Source organism: Semicossyphus pulcher, unplaced genomic scaffold (assembly GCF_022749685.1).
Source record: "Semicossyphus pulcher isolate SPU_LCO1_2020_fin unplaced genomic scaffold, fSemPul1.0.p SCAF_3, whole genome shotgun sequence".
NCBI lineage: Eukaryota > Metazoa > Chordata > Actinopteri > Labriformes > Labridae > Semicossyphus > Semicossyphus pulcher.
The window spans coordinates 10,901,847-10,922,343 of NW_027211704.1; the positions used below are offsets into that span (position 1 = coordinate 10,901,847).

The window sequence follows — 20,497 nt, forward strand, 5'->3', positions numbered from 1 at the left end:
TCAAATAAGCTCTTTGCTTTGTTGTCAACACAGTGCTTCTGCTTTTGATTAAATTGATTAAACTTTAAAGTTTGCTACCCCCTATCTCCTCTCCAGCTCAGCCCTCTCGTCCAAATATGGTCACTTCCTGTTTTACAGAACCAACATGGTGAAGGCCAAAAAGCCAAACTCGATGCTACATTAGCTACATCCATTATTTTCCCAGTCTGCAGAGTCCATCCTGTCACTTTTCAGTGTAACTGTTAGTGAAGCGACCTCACTCGTCTTTAAACGTCTGACCTCCACATTTAGGGAGAGAGTGCAAACATGGTCGACTCACTCAGCCTAAAATACTGTCAAACATCTGCTCATAACAACAGCTGACAGGGAGACATGAGCTGCTTCAGTGTGATCACTGCAGATCAGACACCTGCAGAATACCTACAGAGCATGAAGGACTCATGCTGGAAGGAGTCACACTGTCAGCCTGCTCTCTGCTCAGACAGGATGTTCTGTTAAATCTCAAGGTATCTTTTTCTGCAGACGTTTAACAAGACTTCCTGTCCACACAGTGCTGTTCTGCAAGGTGCAGCTGCAGACAGGCCCTGTAATGAAACACACATCCTTACACACAGTGGAACTCTTCTCTTTTGGTACCTGTGTTGTTTCTGTTGTTTTTACAACCAGACATCTTCACATTACTTAACAATAATAATTTATGGATTGAATAAATTTAGACTAATACAGAGTTTGGACAGGTAAACTTTTTTTTATACAGAATGAAAATAAATATATTTCAAAGAGAAACATTTAAGATGTCAAAATTGTTTTACATTCACCTTTAAAGTTTTACCTGTAATTTTTCACTCCAGGGGGTCAGTGCTATTCACAACAGGTTAACGTCGCGATGACGTCACATAGCGTGACGCGCTGATAGACGCAGTGAGCGGAAAAGAATCATAACTTAGTGAGCTGTGGTCCTGAACGCTGCTTCTGCTCTGTCACTATATTCATCCAGTCAATGTTTAAGTATTTAATCAGCCTGTGTAAGTTTACCTATGTGTTTATATAGAGTGTAAGGGAGGAGGAGGAGGAGGAGGAACAGAAGAAGCGAAGAAGAAGAAAAAGAAGACACGGATTATTCTCTCCGGCTCTGTGACAGTAACTGGTCCGCTATGGGTGCTGTACTGGGAGCCTTCTCATTGGCCAGCTGGGTGAGTTCTGATATTATATAATTTAACTGTTTTATTACTCATCACTATCAGCAACAGGTACCGCTCCGCACTACAGGACACACCGCTCTCCTGTCTCCGAGCACGCCACACCAAACCCCATTCAAATCCCTGCTCATTTAACGCCCACAGTCCTCCTCTACTGGCTGTAATTCAACAGGTAGTGATGCCTAACCTGAGCGCGTGCCTCGGGGTTAGTGATGTCTTATACACGAATCAATAGTTTTATTTATTTCAGTCAAATTTCAGATTCGTTTTATTCTGTTCAAATCCGCACACAGCTGCTATTATTAAAGGAAGCAGTGAAACCACTCTCCATTCAAATATGTAGCGTTTTTATCGCGCTTTTCTCTGTTCTTCATTTTAAGTAGAAGTCTAACATAATTATTGAATAAGTGACCTTATTTGTTAATTCCTCACTCATGTCATTCACTTAGCAGCGCTGTGTTCTGTTATTTTGAATATAATTGCTGTTATGCTCCTCTCTGACCACCGCTGTCAGTTACGTAGACGAAAGAATAAATGTCGTAATGTTGACACTTGTTTAATGTGCTAAAATATCATCTGACACTTTAAGAGACAGAGACAGAGACAGTCCATACTGTTATCAGAATGTCTGATCGTTTTAAACTGTAATTTAACCCCGTTTTTATTATAAAGACAGCTACATGGATGGACTGTGTTACACCTTTAGCTCACCTGCAGCATGTCAGTGTCTGTTTTAACCTCCACGAGGGACAGTAGATATTCTAAATAACACCAGAGACCGCAGAAACAAAGTGAAGACCAATGAAGTAAAGGGTTAATAATAATATACTCGGTCATCTGCTCACACGTGATTAACTGGATTAACTCTGCTCTGCTGCCTGTTTGTTGTTCTCCACTTCAAGCTCATGCAGGATCATCATAACAATAAGTAAATAACATATATAAATATAGATATAGCAATTATATGTAAATGATAACAGAGAACAGCATAAAAAGAGAGATGTTGACATCAGGACAGTCTCTACCAAACTATTGGGCCTTCAGGTGACAAACAGTAACAATGTTTTACTGAGTTAAACTTCAGTTAAAACATGTCAGAAAGAAGATGAACACATATTATAAGGTGTCTGATTATTAAATATTCCCGATTCCATGCTTTATAAAGGAACAGGCTGTGACATCTGTAAATCTGTGGTCAGTAAATGTCCTGCAGCAGGAAGCAGCGTGCCTCTGATTTGCCTCTAATCAAGAACCGTCCTCGGTGTGGACTGTCGGACTGGGTCATGTGCTCTTATCTGGCACACTTTATCCTGGCCCAGTCTGACGGTGGACTAAGTTGACCTTGTCTGGCTGGAGGGGAATTAACTTGTTGTTGTCTTCCTGCCTCCTTATCTCCTCTGCTCTCAGAGAGAGAGACAGATCACTGCACAGAGAGAGACAGATCACCACACAGAGTGATAGATCACTGTATAGAGACAGATCACCACACGGAGTGATAGATCACTGTATAGAGAGAGACAGATCACTGTACAGAGAGATAGATCACCACACAGAGAGATAGATCACTGTATAGAGAGACAGATCACCACACAGAGAGACAGATCACTGTATAGAGGGAGATCACCTCACAGAGAGATAGATCACTGTATAGAGAGAGACAGATCACCACACAGAGAGATAGATCACTGTATAGAGAGACAGATCACCACACAGAGAGATAGATCACTGTATAGAGAGAGACAGATCACTGTACAGAGAGATAGATCACTGCACAGAGAGATAGATCACTGTATAGAGAGAGACAGATCACCGCACAGAGAGATAGATCACTGCACAGAGAGATAGATCACCACACAGAGAGATAGATCACTGTATAGAGAGATAGATCACTGCACAGAGAGATAGATCACCACACAGAGAGACAGATCACTGTACAGAGAGATAGATCACTGCACAGAGAGATGGATCACTGCACAGAGAGACAGATCACTGTATAGAGAGAGACAGATCACCACACAGAGAGATAGATCACTGTATAGGGAGAGACAGATCACTGCACAGAGTGAGACAGGTCACCGCACAGAGAGACATATCACTGCACAGAGAGACATAGATCACTGCACAAAGAGATAGATCACTGCACAGAGAGAGACAGATCACTGCACAGAGAGATGGATCACTGCACAGAGACCGGGGGTTGGGAATCGTTGTGCTAACTAACCATGCACTGGTCGATTAGCTCAACGGCTTTAGCTGTAGGTCAGTGATGGTCAGAGGATGTTTCCTCTGCAGACCATTGTCACATGATTTCTGTCTGATCTGATTCAGTGCAGAGAGAAGACTTTATCATTGGCCTCCTGCTAAAAATCAAACCACATGGGATCATCTTGAGGCTCTGACATGTTCCTTCTGTTTTAAGTCTACTCTAAGAGGAAAGTTTTAAGTCTACTCTTAAAAGTAGAGAGGGGGCCTGATAATTGAACGCTCTACCTCCCATACCACTTTAGGTGCCACAAGCAGGCCTGCATCCTGGGAGCACAATGTTCTCATAGAGTGTGATGTGTGTCTGCAGGTGGATGCTTAAAGGTGTGTTATGTGTGTCTCAAGGTGCCGTGTCTGTGCAGCAGCGCCACCTGTCTGGTGTGCAGCTGCTGTCCGAGCAGCAGGAACTCTACAGTGACCCGGATCATCTACGCCTTCATCCTGCTGCTGGGAACCATCGTGGCCTGCATCATGCTGTCACCCGGCGTGGATCGTCAGCTCAAGAGGGTACGAGTGCAGCAAACATACAAAGTTAATGTGAGCTACAGCTGTGCAGAGACTTCTGCTGCAGCTGCCTGCGTGCAAAGAAAATGTGCCTGTAAAGCTTCCAAATCACATGGACCGTCTGTGTCATTCGGACATAATGGACTGTCAGGAAGACCTGACCAATATTCAGTCAGTCGGAGGTTCTCCCTGTGTACAGATGCTTTATAAAGTTAAACCTTGTTTTTAATCAGACCCCAGCTGGATCTAACATCATGTCTTATTATATAAAGTTAGTCTGAGCCTGTGTACAGATGGTTTGCACACTTGTATTTTGTTTCTCCAGATCCCAGGCTTCTGTGAGGACGGGGCTGGCTCCAACATCCCCGGCCTGCAGGTGGACGTGAACTGTGACATGTTCGTGGGCTATAAGGCCGTGTACCGCATCTGCTTCGGGATGAGTCTGTGGTTCCTCGCGTTCTCCGTTCTCATGATCAACATCAAGAACAGCAGAGACCCCCGGGCTGCTGTCCACAATGGGTGAGACGCTACAGCAACACACACACACACACACAGGCTCACACTGTGTGTTTGTGACTATCATCCATCAGAGTCTGCAGGTCAGAGGTGTGACAGTTACACAAGCTGACGCTCAGATGACCTTTGACCTGCAGATTTTGAGTCATAAAGTTTCAAACACCTGTCATGTTACCTGAGTGCACACTGATGACCTACAGGTGAAATTTACTTTATATGAACTCTGATACTGATTCAGATTCTGCTCCGTGAATGGAACCCTCTTTATTTCAGTGTTATTGATTCATGCTGAATTAAAACATTTAATAAAGAAAGAAACAGAATATTTGTAACCCAGTTTTTATCATCTTTGAGCTGCTGGAATATTGACCCGTGTGATGTCAGACCATGACTCCCTGTAGAAGACATTCATGTCACGTTAAACATTAGAACATATAACCCATGTTATGATGTAGATGAACGTCATGGAAGAGAACTGTTTATTTATGATATTAGATGACCGTTTTCCTCCTGATTGAACCTCAGATTTTATTCTCAAGACAACGAGATGATCAGTCAGAATAATCTCACCTGCTCAGGTGTGTTTTGAGGTTTAGACTGCAGGTTGCTGCTGTAACTGTTTAACTGACCGACTGAACCTGATGCTGACCCAGAACCAGCTGTCTGAGTCTTTATTCACTGTCACAGAGTTTAACTGTGTCAGAGAGAGAGAGAGGACAGCACCTGAGAAACACTTCAACACATGCACACCTGTGTCTCCGTCTGAGCTCGTTCCAGCTGTGGAAGAAATATAAAGTTGTCACCTGTGTTACATATTTCACCTGTTTCACTGTGTCACCTGTGTCACCTGGTTCATTGTGTCACTTGTGTCACCTGTGTTACCTGTTGTGGTGGCAATTTCTGATGACGAGACCAATACATTTCTTAGGGAAACAAAGTTGTCTTTTGATGTCATTTAATTGAAGAATATTAAAAGATGAGTAAAAGCAATTAACAACTCGAGCTGGGTCAGACCAGTACTACACAGAACGCAGCTGTCTGACTGACTGACACAGAATAAAGGTTCACAGTGTATGATATACATTACAGAAAGAACTCCCTCTCACAGAGACAAAGTAAGGTGTTATTGTTATGACTTTAGCTGAAGCACCTGACTATCTAGAGTTTACCCCTTGCCCTGGAGCTCTCAGCCCAGACAAGGCCACCAACTACCTCTCTAAGACAGAAGGAGCAACTGTAAATAATGCACAAGACCCTGGAGAGGAGCAGACAATACATATCCTTAAAATTAACCTTAGCTGATTATACCATGATTATTAACTCTATAATATTAAAGACATTTAAACACATGATCAAACAGGTTAACATAAAAAATTCCTTCACACCTGTCACCTGGTTCATTGTGTCACATGTGTCACATGTATCACCTGTATCACCTGTATCACCTGTGTCAGCTGTATCACCTGTATCACCTGTGTCAGCTGTGTTACCTGTGTCAGCTGTGTCACCCGTGGCACCTGTGTCAGCTGTGTTACCTGTATCACCTGTGTCAGCTGTATCAACTGCATCACCTGTATCACCTGTGTCAGCTGTTTCACCTGTATCACCTGCATCACCTGTATCACCTGTGTCACCCGTAGCACCTGTGTCAGCTGTGTTACCTGTATCACCTGTGTCAGCTGCATCACCTGTGTCAGCTGTGTTACCTGTGTAACCTGTGTCAGCTGCATCACCTGTGTCAGCTGTGTTACCTGTGTCACCTGTGTCAGCTGTATCACCTGTTTCACCTGTGTCAGCTGTATCACCTGTGTCAGCTGTGTTACCTGTTTCACCTGTGTCAGCTGTATCACCTGTGTCAGCTGTGTTACCTGTTTCACCTGTGTCAGCTGTATCACCTGTGTCAGCTGTGTTACCTGTTTCACCTGTGTCAGCTGTATCACCTGTGTCAGCTGTGTTACCTGTTTCACCTGTGTCAGCTGCATCACCTGTGTCAGCTGTGTTACCTGTGTCACCTGTGTCAGCTGTATCACCTGTATCACCTGTGTCACCTGTTTCATCTGTGTGATCAGCCTTTGACTTTGTGTTTCAGGTTCTGGTTCTTTAAGTTTGCTGCTCTGGTCGGGATCACAGCCGGAGCCTTTTACATCCCAGACGCTCCCTTCACCTACAGTAAGACACATACACACACACACTCACACACACGCACACACGCATACACACACAAACACACACAGCTGTGACACAGGTAAATGACGGAGGTGTGTCTGTGCAGCCTGGTTCATCGTGGGCTGTGCTGGAGCCTTCTTCTTCATCCTCATCCAGCTGGTGCTGCTGGTGGACTTCGCTCACTCCTGGAATGAGACCTGGGTGGACAACATGGAGACGGGCAGCTCGCGGGGCTGGTACGCAGGTCAGACTCACTGCAGACCATGTTCACACCTTAAAACCTTTAACTATAGTCTGCAAACCAGGATTCTCCAACCCTGCTCCTGGAGAGCTCCGTACTCTAACACACCTGATTTGAATGTTTTGCTCGTTATCAATCCCCTGAGACTCTTCAGTTGGTAGATATTGACCAGATCATTCAAACCAGGTGTGTTAGAGTACGGAGAAACCTAAAACATACAGGAAGGTAGCTCTCCAGAAGCAGGGTTGGAGACCCCTGTTGTTAACACTTTTATCTTTACTTTATAAGATCTTTTTAGTGTCTGATATTGACCTTTGTACTTCCTGTCTGCAGCTCTGCTGGTGGTCACGGTCCTGAACTACATCCTGTCGTTTGTCGCCGTCGTTCTCTTCTTCATCTTCTACACCAAACCTGACGCATGTTTCATCAACAAGTTCTTCATCAGCTTCAACTCGTTCTCCTGCATCGTGGCCTCGGTCATCTCCGTGCTTCACAGAGTTCAGGTAACAGACAGGAAGCTTCCTCTGTCATATTCACACCTGTACAGTGTGTGGTGTTAGTTATTGTGAGGTCAGAGGTCACCACTTAAGACACTCCTCACAGATTAGAAGTAAGGACGTTCATGAGTGAAGAACAGGTGTGTGCAGGTGTTTTAAGGTGCTTTGTTCATTAATTGTGTGTGTGTGTGTGTGTGTGTGTGTGTGTGTGTGTGTGTGTGTGTGTGCGCGTGTGCAGGAGTCTCAGCCTCGCTCAGGTCTGCTGCAGTCGTCCATCATCACTCTGTACACCATGTTTCTCACCTGGTCGGCCATGACCAATGAACCTGGTGAGGACAACAGACGTGCTCTTCATCACAGATAAAATTTATATATTTTTAATAGTGTATTTTATATATTTTATTCTTTAATTAAATCCTTTCAAACTATGATTTTATTTTGTGTGACTCTGCCTGCTGATGAGGTCTGTGCTCCCTCCTCCTCCTCCCCCCTCAGACCAGGAGTGTAACCCCAACCTGCTGAGTATCTTCCAGCAGATGGCGGCCCCCACCCTGCCCCCCCTGGAGATGGAGAACCAGACGGCCGTTCTGATCATCGGCACAGAGGAGCCGGTGCTGAGCGCCCCCTACCTGCAGTGGTGGGATGCTCAGAGCATCGTGGGACTCGCCATATTCGTGCTGTGCATCATCTACTCCAGGTACCTGCTCACCTGAGGCTGAGACACTGTGAACTTCCTGCAGGTGCAATAAGATTTTCTAACCATATCATTTTCCGACAGCATCCGCTCGTCCAGCACCAGCCAGGTGAACAAGCTGACCATGGCGTCAAAAGACTCGGCCATCCTGGCGGAGGGTGGCAGCAGCACCGACCTCTCGGAGGACCTGCCGGGGCCGCGGCGGGTGGAGGACAATGAGCAGGACATGGTGCAGTACTCCTACTCCTTCTTCCACTTCATGCTGTTCCTGGCCTCGCTCTACATCATGATGACGCTCACCAACTGGTACAGGTGAGGAGCACAACACGTCTGTATCACACCTGTGAACAGATCAGAAAGGACAGCATACCCACGCGTCATGCTGCGAGTTCAGTCTGAGCTCTGCAGGGAGGACATAGTTTCTCAAAGAAGCTGTGGCTATGTGGTAGAGTTGTCATCTCTCAATCGGAAAGTTGGGGTTTGATCCCTGACTGCTACAGTCACATGTCGAAGTGTCCTTGGGCAAGACACTGAACCCCATATTGCTCCTGGTGGCATAGTGTGCAGTGATAGAAGTCACTATAACCTCCAGCCACTAGGAGGCGTTACAGGCTCTGTTTGATTTATACTGACAAGGTTAGACTATGAGAGTGTCAACGAGTGGACTGTACTTATATATCTGTTCTCTAGTCTTGCGACCGCTCAAAGCATTTTTACACTACATGTCACATTCACACACTGATGGCAGAGGCTGCTACATGAAGTGCCTGACTGTCAATCATTCATCACACTCACACACACCGATGGCTATGAGCAATTAAGGGTTCAGTGTCTTGCCCAAGGACACTTGGACATGTAGACTAAGGGAGCTGGGGACTGAACCACCAACCTTCTGAATCTCCACTCTTCCACTGAGCCACAGCCGCCCCTGTGTGTGTCATGAGCTCTGCTGCAGCACCTCATTAAAGCCTTGTTTCTTTATGTGTTACTGGAGCAGGTGTGTGCAGACTCACAGGCTGTCAGACTGTACGAGCCGTCCTTCTGCAGACATGTGGACTTAAACTGTTCACTGTGCTCTGTGCTCAGCTCTGCTGTCCTGCCTGTGATGTTGGAGAAGCTTCTCTCAAACTGTGCCAGTCTGAGACCAAATCTGTCAGAGATTCAGTGTGAAGTCTGTCAGCAGGTCAGGAGCTGGTTGGTGCTCACGTCTTCATAAACTCTGCAGAGCTGAAATCCGGTCCTCTTTGCTCAAGAGGCTCAGTGAGCCGCTGAGGTCAGACTCACATGATCCCGAGCCTGCCCAGATTTAGGATCTGAAATCCTCAGATTATGTTCTGATCAAGTTTCGTCAACATTTCCTCCACAAATTGACACAGCCTTCGGCGCGTTTCTATGGCGCAATCGGCTTTCAAATACGGCCTTAGAAGGCTGCGGCCCCTGGATTGGGACACAGCTGCACGACAGAATGAGCATGCAGGGACCGTTTCCCTCACGCCTATTGTCAACCTCTGAGACTGTGTTTATCACCATTTGAGTGAAGCCTGCTCCTCCTCAGTGAGAGTCCGCTCTGCCTGCAGGCGTGTTACAGGTCTTATTATCCTCTGTTTCAGCCCTGATGCAGACTACACCATCAGCAGTAAGTGGCCGGCCGTGTGGGTGAAGATCACGTCCAGCTGGGTGTGTCTGGCTCTGTACGTCTGGACCCTACTGGCCCCCATGATCCTCACCAACAGAGACTTCAGCTGATCGGCTCTTTGCTGCCACGAGGCCTTCGTCAATCTGAACTCATGTTTCAACCTTTATCTGCAGTGTTTTGTCCATTCAGAGGTGCCATAGTAGCTGATCCACGTGTCTAGTGACTTCACACATTTCATATTAAAGCACAAAAACACTCCATGAAGACAAACTGATGGACAGATCTGTCTATTTCTGACAGTGTGAATGTTTGAGAAGTGTCAGTATTATAATGACGGTTCTGACTGAACGCCTTCCTCTGCCTTATGTGTCACATATGTGATTATATAAAGAACATGTGTGTAGTAAACTCATAAACTGTTTCTGCCAAATGAAGGACACAAGTTTATACTGTAAACTTTCTCGGTGACAATCAGAACTTTAATGTGGTGATTGTATTAATGTCTGTTTGTAACACCTTTAATATTTATTGATTTTACTGGTGAAGAATCTCGTTTTTAAATCAAAGTGTGTTTTATAAGAAAAATAAGATTCAGATTTAAACAAACTGTGACGCCTGAAATCATTCTCTGTAGTGAATAAAATCAACTTTCAGGATGTTTATCATCTCTTTATTTCAGCTTTACATGCATCTCAGCTGACATCACTCACTGTACTTTATATCTTAGTTTATATACAAATCATTTATATCTTCAAAGGCTCATTTCTGTTCCTCGAAACACGAGGAAACTGGTGATGAGGAGCAGAGGAGTTCCAGCTGAGGACAGGAGCTGCAGATTCTCCTTCGTTGTGCTCTGTGAGTGAGCTCAAACTGCTGCCTCTGGATGGAGGTCCTGACTCAGACTGTGGTTCTGCTGGGCTCTGCTGTCTCTTCTGGACTTCCTGCTCTGCAGCGTCTCTGCTCGTCTCTGAGGGCCATGTGTGCTAACAGACTGAACTCTTTGTCTCACACTGCAGCTGCACGGTTTCTCTCCTCTTGTGTTCAGTCAGATTTCCTCTGTCACTGAATCTCTTCCCGCAGAGCGAGCAGCTGAACGGTTTCCCTCTGCTGTGGACTCTCATGTGTCTAATGAGCGCTCCCCTCTGGTTGCAGCTGTTGTTGCACTCGGAGCAGCTGTAAGGCCTCTCTCTGGTGTGCAGCCTTGTGTGAGTGGCTAACGTCCCGCTCCAACTGTGGTTTTTACCTCATGGAGAGCAGCTGTAAGGTCTCTCTCTGCTGTGTGTGCTTGTGTGTGTGCAGATTTCCCCTTTGTCTGAATGTCTAAGCGAGCACAGGGCATTCGTCCTCCTCTTTGTGATAGGAGACGTGTGTCTGCAGTCTGAGGTTCATGAAGGTTCAGCTGCACGCTGGATGTTTAAACATTATTGTACATCTGCTGTCAGACTCTCTGTTGTCAACTTCCTATCTGCTGTCACTTTAAGACAGACAGGAAGGACTGAGTCCAAGGAAGTGAGGTTTCTCTCATCAGAGGGATTCTGAAGGTCAGATGTACACACACACACACACACACACACACACACACACACACACACACACACACACACAACCTTAGAGTCACAAAATATCAGTGACCTCACAAGAACACTGAAACAAATTCTGCCTCTTTTAATGAGCCTGTCGGCCAGTAGGTGGCAATAAAGTCCACATCAATGATTCATCAAACACCAGAGGCACCTTCTGAGCATGTGCAGAGAGATGAGTCACACTGGAGGCAGCTTGTGAAAAATATTATTCATGTTGAGTGTTTCTCCACCTTTAATGAAACACCTGTCAGACACAGCTCAGGGGGCTGATCAGGGTGACCCTGAGGAGAAACAAACTGTTGTTTCAGGTGCTCACACACAAACACTGGACAGGTGTGTTTTACACATGGATCCCTAAAGCTCCATTTCACCTGTTCACAGTGACACACAGGAAGCAGAGCTTTGACACATTCACACCTGGAACAAGCCTCAGGTAGGTCCATGTTTTCAGATTCATGTGTCACTCATTAAACTGCTGCTACTTCACCTGTAGCACCCTTCACCTGTAGCACCCTTCACCTGTAGTACACTTCACCTATAGTACACTTCACCTGTAGCACCCTTCACCTGTAGTACCCTTCACCTGTAGCACCCTTCACCTATAACACTCTTCACCTGTAGCACCCTTCACTTGTAACACCCTTCACCTGTAGCACCCTTCACCTGTAACACTCTTCACCTGTAGCACCCTTCACCTGTAGCATCCTTCAACTGTAGCACCCTTCACCTGTAGCATCCTTCAACTGTAGCATCCTTCAACTGTAGCATCCTTCACCTGTAGCATCCTTCAACTGTAGCACCCTTCACCTGTAGCATCCTTCAACTGTAGCACCCTTCACCTGTAGCACCCTTCACCTGTAGCATCCTTCAACTGTAGCACCCTTCAACTGTAGCATCCTTTACCTGTAGCACCCTTCACCTGCAACTCCCTTCGCCTGTAGCATCCTTCACCTGTTACTCCCTTTGCCTGTAGCACCCTTCGCCTGTAAATTCCTTCACCTGTAGCATCCTTCACCTGTAACTCCCTTTGCCTGTAGCACCTTTCACCTGTAACTCCCTTCACCTTTAGCATCATTCACCTGTAACTCCTTTCGCCTGTAGCATCCTTCACCTGCAGCATCCTTCACCTCTAGCACCCTTCACCTGTAGCACCCTTCACCTGTAGCATGCTTCGCCTGTAGCACCCTTCACCTGTAACTCCCTTCACCTGTAACTCCCTTCACCTTTAGCATCCTTCACCTGTAGCTCCCTTCACCTTTAGCATCCTTCACCTGTAACTCCCTTCGCCTGTAGCATCCTTCACCTGAGCACCCTTCGCCTGTAACACCCTTCGCCTGTAGCACCCTTCACCCGTAGCACCCTTCACTTGTAACGCCCTTCACCTGTAGCACCTTTCACCTGTAACACCCTTCACCTGTAGCACCCTTCACCTGTAACTCACTCAGAGGGAGAATTCACAGACACACTGTTGCAGCCTCTCAGAGTTTACCTGTTCGCTGCTCTCATTCTGCTGTAGCTCACCTGTAAACTGTGTGTGTGGAGAAGGCCTCAGTTTGTGAGAAGACTCTGATAAATCAGATAAAACAGCCGTTTGATCCTCTGTCAGCAGCTCTTCTTGGAACATTATCAGGTGGTTGTTTTGCAGTGACCTCTAGTGGTCAAATAGATTATAACAGGAGCAAAGCAGGAAGTCAGGAGAACTTCTTTAAAGAGAGACAGTTAACCATCTGTAAAGCCGCTTTCCCACTGGTCAAAAAAATCGGCAATACTCGTTTTTTTTGCTTAGTGGGAAAGGTAACAATCAGCATTTAGACCCGGGTCAAATGACTCTGCAGTAGTCCTGGGTAATTTTCGCCTCAGCTCCGATCGGCATTGATGGGAACACAAAACCCGTGTCGACACACTAATGTCCGCCTCCTTTCCGTGCGATGCTATGCTCCGTCGGTAACTTCTGCGACTCCTTGTCTCAGCTACAAATTCCGTCTGTCTCTGTCCAAGCAGCGCTCGAACATCGTTCCAAATTTTGTTGGCGCCGAGTTTGATAAACAGAATGAGTAATAGATACAATAAAGACCTAACCCCCATATCATCTTCACTGTTTACTAACCCTGTTTCTGGCGCGTTTGTGACGTCAGACAGTAACACAGCAGAAAAGAGACCGACAGGAGTATACTCCACTGTCAATGGGAAAGGAAACAATCGACATCTATAAGCGGGTCTTCCCTGGTCTGAAAAATCTGTGTCAGCGCGCTAATTTCGGTGGGAAAGGGGTATAGGAAAATGGTTTAAGGCTGCTGGTGTTCACTAAAGGTGGCTGCACACTGCCCAGACAAACGGCGACCAACCCCAACTGTCGGGTTGGTGTGCGCCGACAGTCGGTGTTCGATGGAGATGTTGGAGTTTGACATGTCCAGTCAGGTGTGATGGAGTCGTGGACAGTCGGACCAATGTGTGCCTTTTCCCAGAGCGTTCCCTTGACAACCAGCCTATACTATACAGTACACACAACTTTCTTCTTCTAATGCCCGTAACTATCTGTCCGTTAAGCAATTTCAGTTTAACAAAAACAAAAGTTTGTCCCGTCAGCTAATGTCTGGGCAGTGTGCAGTCACCTTTAACGCTCTCCTCACCTGGATTATATTTCAAGTGTTCACGTTGTTTAAATATTTTAATCACTCAAACTGAAGTCTAAAGACAAACACATCATTTTAATGTAGTTTTATTATTGTCCTGTAATAAACTCTAACTCTGTGGAGACCTCAGATTAAAACACATGGAACACCTGTACGCGGAACACCTGTACGTCTGACTGAACCTGGAGGATGTTTGAGTTCAGACTCCGTTTATCCCCTCATGGTTTTATCTGGAAACTACAAATCCCAGCAGCAGGAGGCTCACTGTAGTTATTTCACTGTTTAATTTAGTTGTATCTGAAATAAAGACTTGAAATCACCAGATCAGCCCCGACCGTCTGTAATCCTCTCAGACGTCACTGTGGATATTAAATATTAATTTAATTCACAGGATTTTGTGACGAGATGAATCTGAGCAGATGCCAGGTAAGAGACACCAGACATCCTTAAAGCTGTTTTCATAGAAAATAACTGCAAATAAATATATAACAACATAATATTATCAATAAGATCAGAACGTGTGAGAATATAACTTCATATAAACATAACACCAGAACACCCTGTTATCACACCGACATCTGTGTGTGTGTGTGTGTGTGTGTCCTCCATCTGTTCCTGATTGTAATCCTTCACCTGATTGAAACATAAACACCTCTCTGTATCTCTGTGGCTCTTATAACATGTCAATATAATCTCCATCATCATCACCATGGTCTCACAGAGAGTGTGTGTGTGTGTGTGTGTGTGTGTGTGTGTGTGTGAGGATCGGAGCAGGTGTGTGTTTCCCTCCTCTCTCTCTTTGTCTCCATGTTTCTGTGTGTTTCTGCTCAGGGAGGGGTTCAGAGCTCGTGTCTGATTGGCTCTTCCTCCTCTGATGTCACAGTGATCAAAGGAGGGGGGGCTGCTCTGTGATGCCTCCCCCCCTCTTCTCTCTCTCTCTCTTGCTCGCTGCCTGACGCAGGTCATGTGATGCAGTAATACCCTGGGATTTGACTGCCAGGCGCTCTGCAGCCTCCTCCATCCTCAGTGTGTGCTCGTCCTGCATCCAGCCGCTCCTCAGGACCTATTGTTAGCTGACACACACACACACACAAGTGCGCGCGCGGGGGACTACAGGAGACGTGGCAGCAATGGTGAGTGACATGCTGTGTGTGTGTGTGTTTGTGTGATATCAATGTGTCATCACTATCCGCTCTGAAGGGGTCGGTTCTGTTGTGCGGATACAGTCTGTTCCTTTACAAACAGAGAGAGAGTGTGTGTGTGTGTGTGTGTGTGTGTGTGTGTGTGTGTGCAGCAGGAGCACACATCCATTCACCCTGCTCTCTCTACTCCTGTTTAGTGATTATTATTGATGTGTTGATGGTTGGTGTGTCTATGCAGATGTTTGTGTGTGTGTGTGTGTGTGTGTGTGTTTCAGTCTCATAAACATCTATAGACACAGTTTATTGTTGGTTTGAATGATTAAAGGTTTGTGTTGCAGTAGGATGAATGAATGAATAGTTGTTGTTGTGTGTGTGTGTCGGTCACTGCTCACCTGTTCTCAGGTGTGTGTTGTGTTTATCACAAGATAAAGAATGAACAGTTTAAGTTCAGAGTCAACCTAATCAGTCTTGTCGTAAACAGCTTGATGAGAACACATCTGTCACACCTGTCCTGTATTAATGACGCACACACTGATCACAACATTCAAAGTATCTCTCAGTGTTCTGCTTCTGTACAACCCTGTCATGAGGAGGATGCTTTCACCTCTCAGGTTTAACACAGACTGGATCTCTTTGATTGGCAACAAGCAGACACACCTCACCTGAGCTCACCTGAGCCTCACTTTGCTGGCCTGTTTCCACAGTCACCTGTGTGACCTGCGTCCTCGGTGCGAGTCTGTCACCTGAGCTGAACGGCGGCTTCACTTCATCGCTGAAAATATTTGATTAATTAACACCTCAGTCTGTGTCAGTACAGGTGAGCTGACATCATCACAGCTGCTCACCAGGCCAGGTGTTCATCGTGAGTGTCACCTGTTCTTCTTCTACTGTCTAAAAACACGTAGTATTAACATCAGAGTTTAATTAACTGTGTCTTAATGTTCCTGATGTCTAAAACAGGTTCTATTAATCATGTTGTTCCTCCTGCTGTGTGCTTTCATGTCAGACAGGTGGACAGGTGGAGGGGGAGGGGCTAACCCGAGCACAGTACAGGACAATAATAGATCTCACCAGGTAAACTGTGTCCTGCAGCTCCTGGTTAAAGATCATGTGATCAGAGAGAAAGTCATATGACAGAGGTTGCTGTCTGCATCGTCTCTGTCTCACCACCTGTCACAGGTGCAAGAATAATAGGAGCAGGTGATAACAGGCCTTAAAGTGAAGTTTGTCCTGGCTGTGATGCCTTCAGGTCCCGTGGGACAGATCGCACTCTGTGTAAGGTGACAAAGTCCACATTACAAAACATTTACATTGATACGCCCTGAACAGCAGGTTGGTGTGAGGCGTTCAAGTTTGTAGGATCTTTAGATATCTGTATGATGACGTGTTAAACTGGTTATTATGGGATGTCTGGTTGTTATGGGATGTCTGATGACAGAAGCTGTTTGATGCTTATCTTTTGTCTCCTGTAAAACTCTCTAAAGAATCAGGTTTAACTGAAGTGAAGTAGATTAACATGAAACATGTTGTTGTTGTTGTTTACAGTTCAGAGAGAGTAAACAAGGAGGGTGGGTCTGCAGCTTCAGTGTGAACAGAGGAGATGAAACATGTTCAAACTCTTCGTGTTAGAGGAACAGAAGAAACAGAGAGAAAAACAGATCCTCCTGTCAGTGTGTGTGTGTATGTATGTGTGTGTGTGTGTGTGTGTGTGTGTGTGTGTGTGTGTGTGTGTGTGTGTGCCACATGGCAGCGTTAAGCTAATCCCGGCCAATTCCTCTCCAATCCTCCTGCAGAGCCGATCGCAGGCAGAGCGGGATGAGACGGCTTTGATTCAGACCCACTCTTCATCATCATTGTGTGTGTGTGTGTGTGTGTGTGTGTGTGTGTGTTTTATTACCAGGAGGAGCGAAAGCATGGAGACGCAGCCTGGGAGACAGATTTAGTTCAGTTCGTTTTCTGTACATGCTCAGGAGTAAACCTAATGTGCTTTTGACACCACACACACACACGCACACACACACGCACGCACACACACACACACACACACACACACACACGTTCATAAAGACGGTGTGACTGTGACTCTGTGATTGTTCTATAGATAATTACAGCAGCACCTGTCTGTTAGCTTGACCTGCTACATGCTTAATGCTACATACTACATGGCAGTACAGCTACTGTCCCACAGTGATTTGAGCGCTGTGTGTCAGAGCAGTGGTGGAGGATTCAGATCGTAAATTACAACTCAGTCATTTGTTTTTATAAATCATCAAATAACAACAACAGTTACCTGAAGACAGGTACCACACAGAGCACGTGCAGAGTCCTGTATGTATAGCCTTATTCTGTAGAGATGAAGAGCAGCTCTTCAGTGCAAATTCGATATTTTTTTCTTCCTGTGAAACAAAATCTCACATGTGCCTACGTAAGCTAGGACCAACCTATTTCAACCAATCAATCTGCAACATTTAGCCACAGAGCACCAAGAACGCTCGATCAGTTAGCTAGCTACTGCGCTGTGGAGAACGTCTGTCTACGCCCACTTTTCAACGATCAAATCAAATCCCTCTAATGATATGTCCCGCCTGCACGTCCTGTTTCACTCAGAAATACGTCACGATACGGAAGCTAGATACTCTCGAAATCCCGTTTAATCTCGACTTTAAACCTTATATTCTGTTTACAATCAGATCACACCTTCAGCATCAATCAGTTAAACAGAGCTCCTGTCAGGATTCCAGCAGGCCACGCCCACTGTGATGACAGCTGACCACACCCCCTTCAGTCTCTACATTTATTATTAATAACAATAATAATAATAACAATAACCTGTTTCATTTCAGAGCAGTTTGACACACAGGGACTCTGTCTTTGTTTGTTTGTTTATAATAAGCACGAAGAGAAAGAAGAACTACTTTCAAACTGTATATATAACATATAACATATAATATAAACAAAACATGAATAATATTAAATAAACATAAACAACACGTCTGTTTTAAAATGTAAACATGATTACATTCACAGACGCTGAGGAATCTGTTTCTAACGGATGCCATGTGAGCAGGACTGAAAGGTTAAGAACCACACACAGACACACACACACACACACACACACACACACACCCTCTGTAGCCATGGCAACCGCCACAGTAACAGGGCAGCCCCTCTGTGCAGAGAAGAGACGGAACAAAAGACGGAGTGGAGGAGGGGAGAGAGAGAGGGGGGGCATGTGGTGTGTGTGTGGTGTATAATAACAGTGTGTATATACTGTAAACTACCTGTGTGTGTGTGCGTGTGTGTGTTTGTGTGTGTGTGTGTGTGTGTGTGTGCTGTTGGAGCTGATGAATGTGTGAGTGTTGAACATGATCAGTGTGTGTTATTCGTTAATGACACTCTGCACAGTTAGCGAGCTCTTCACCTTTAACCAGTAACATGGTGTGTGGAGACGACACACACGCACACACACACACATAAACACACGCACACACACTAGGGGGAGGGATTTAGAGGGAGGGGTTATTTAAAGCCAAGATCCTAAAGCCGTATAAAAGGTAAATCTTCAGCCAAATAACTTCAAACTCACTGCAGGAGACCCACACACACACACACACACACACACACACACACACACACTCACTGCAGGCAGGCAAGCAGCGACACACTGTGAGCACAACAACAGCAGTGTAATATATCTGATATGTTCCTCTCTGTGTCTCTGAGAGGAGGAGAAGCAGGTCGTGTCTCACCTGCTGAGGGAAGCAGAGGTGTGTTTCTTTACTCTATATTGGAGAAGCCCAGCAGTGTGTGTCGGAGCCTGTGGGCCCTAATGCTTCAGCTAACGACTGTTTTAATAGTCATCGATTATTGAAACGATTAATCGACTAATCAGATAATGAGTCGCACAATGACTAAAAGGCTCTTACTTAGCTCCCAGCTTTAAATGTAGTTGGAGATTCTTTTAAGCATTTGCTAACTAACAATAAAGACAATGAATGTGACGTGTTCATTCTTAGGTATGAAAAGATTTGGCTCCTACTGATACAGAAGAGAAATAAAACATCCAACATCAAGTTTTTGTCTGTTTCAAACCAACGACAGACAAAGTGCTGATATAGAAAATACTTTAAGAACACAGTCCAACGTGTTTTCTCTGCAGATGCTCGCTCATTACCGTCGTGCTCCCAAGATACACAAGTGCAGATCTTTACAGATCCTGCAGGCGATTCCTTTTCTTCGCACAGTTGAGGGTGAAATGCTCCCTCAGTAAACTAAGCTCTGAAAACGATGCTATCTCCACTCACAGCATGAAAAACACACGATGACGCAACCGACTATATATCAACTATTTAATTCGCTGGCAGCTATTTTTGTCCTCGATTGGCTTCAGAGAGACGGTGTGGTGCAGATGGTTCTCTGTTAGAACCCTGACAGTGACCATCACCTCTGTGTTCGTCTTTGTAAGTGATGTAACAAATCTTTGACGTGAGTCACTTCCTGAAACCATCCGTTCAGTTCAGTCGAGCTCGTGAAGTCATCCACTCGCAGAGGAGTGATGTCATCCTGAGACTCACTGTGACGGAGCACGCTCAGTGATTCCTGCACCAACAGATCATAGAACTGTGAAGCTGAGCACTAAGCCCCTCCCCCTCAGGAAGTCCCTCAGCAGGAAGTAGAGCCAAATAATTCATGTGATAATGTGTGGTGTTTCAGAGACGTTTGTTCTGAAGACGTTTGTTCTAAATCTGCAGTCATCAGGAAACTTCAATTATTCACATCCAGGCCCTTCATATTGCTCTCTCTCTCTCTCTCTCTCTCTCTGTGTGTGTGTGTGGGTGTGCCAGTGCTGTGTGTGTGTGTGTGTGATATTTAATAACTGTATAGACATAGAAAAATGACCCTAACGCAGCCTAAACATCTGATTCTGTGTGTTTGCTGCTGCTCATAAATCTGCAGAGTCATTATGTCTCCCCCCTCCCTCCCCCGGTCATCACCCTCTTACCACCCTGGTTATATAACCCTGCACCCCCCCACCCCTCGATGTGTGTCTGATCAAAAGTTTAATCCTCTGCAGCAGCTTTCAGCTCTGCAGCTCATCAGTCTGAAGCAGATCACACATCTGCTCCCTGCTCAACTTATCATAGACTAATATATAAACACAGTCTGATACACACCTGATCATAGGCAAGGCAGGGCAAGTTTATTTATATAGCACGTTTCAGCAACAAGACGATTCAAAGTGCTTTACACAATACAACATAAGCAAAGTGAAGATTAGATATAAACAGGGAAAACAGAAAAAAAAGAACAATTAAGATGTAAGTTCAGGTCCGGTCGGAACACTACAACTTACTTATTTACTACTCCTCTTCATCCCCTATGGGACATAAGGCTTCAATGAGCTCTCTATTGCACTCGGTCCTT

General features: G+C 45.4%; 1 protein-coding gene across 1 annotated transcript; it reads left to right on the forward strand.

Annotated features, from left to right (window-relative positions):
- The first annotated feature begins 1,154 nt into the window (after positions 1-1,154).
- Positions 1,155-10,282, forward strand: LOC138605803 (serine incorporator 1). Its single transcript, XM_069678244.1, has 10 exons — positions 1,155-1,193; positions 3,807-3,968; positions 4,291-4,484; positions 6,571-6,650; positions 6,754-6,891; positions 7,222-7,391; positions 7,624-7,714; positions 7,881-8,082; positions 8,164-8,391; positions 9,690-10,282. Exons 1-10 carry the CDS (start codon positions 1,155-1,157, stop codon positions 9,823-9,825), a joined length of 1,440 nt encoding a protein of 479 aa, XP_069534345.1. The 3' UTR covers positions 9,826-10,282.
- The last annotated feature ends 10,215 nt before the right edge of the window (positions 10,283-20,497 follow it).

What these genes read in the sequence shown, in the direction of transcription:
- LOC138605803 (XM_069678244.1), top strand. Translation starts at nt 1,155, where the DNA reads ATGGGTGCTGTACTGGGAGCCTTCTCATTGGCCAGCTGG. An exon ending in AGACGCTCCCTTCACCTACA is followed by an intron (nt 6,651 to 6,753) that starts GTAAGACACATA and finishes GTGTCTGTGCAG; the next exon opens with CCTGGTTCATCGTGGGCTGT. An exon ending in CTCGCGGGGCTGGTACGCAG is followed by an intron (nt 6,892 to 7,221) that starts GTCAGACTCACT and finishes TCCTGTCTGCAG; the next exon opens with CTCTGCTGGTGGTCACGGTC.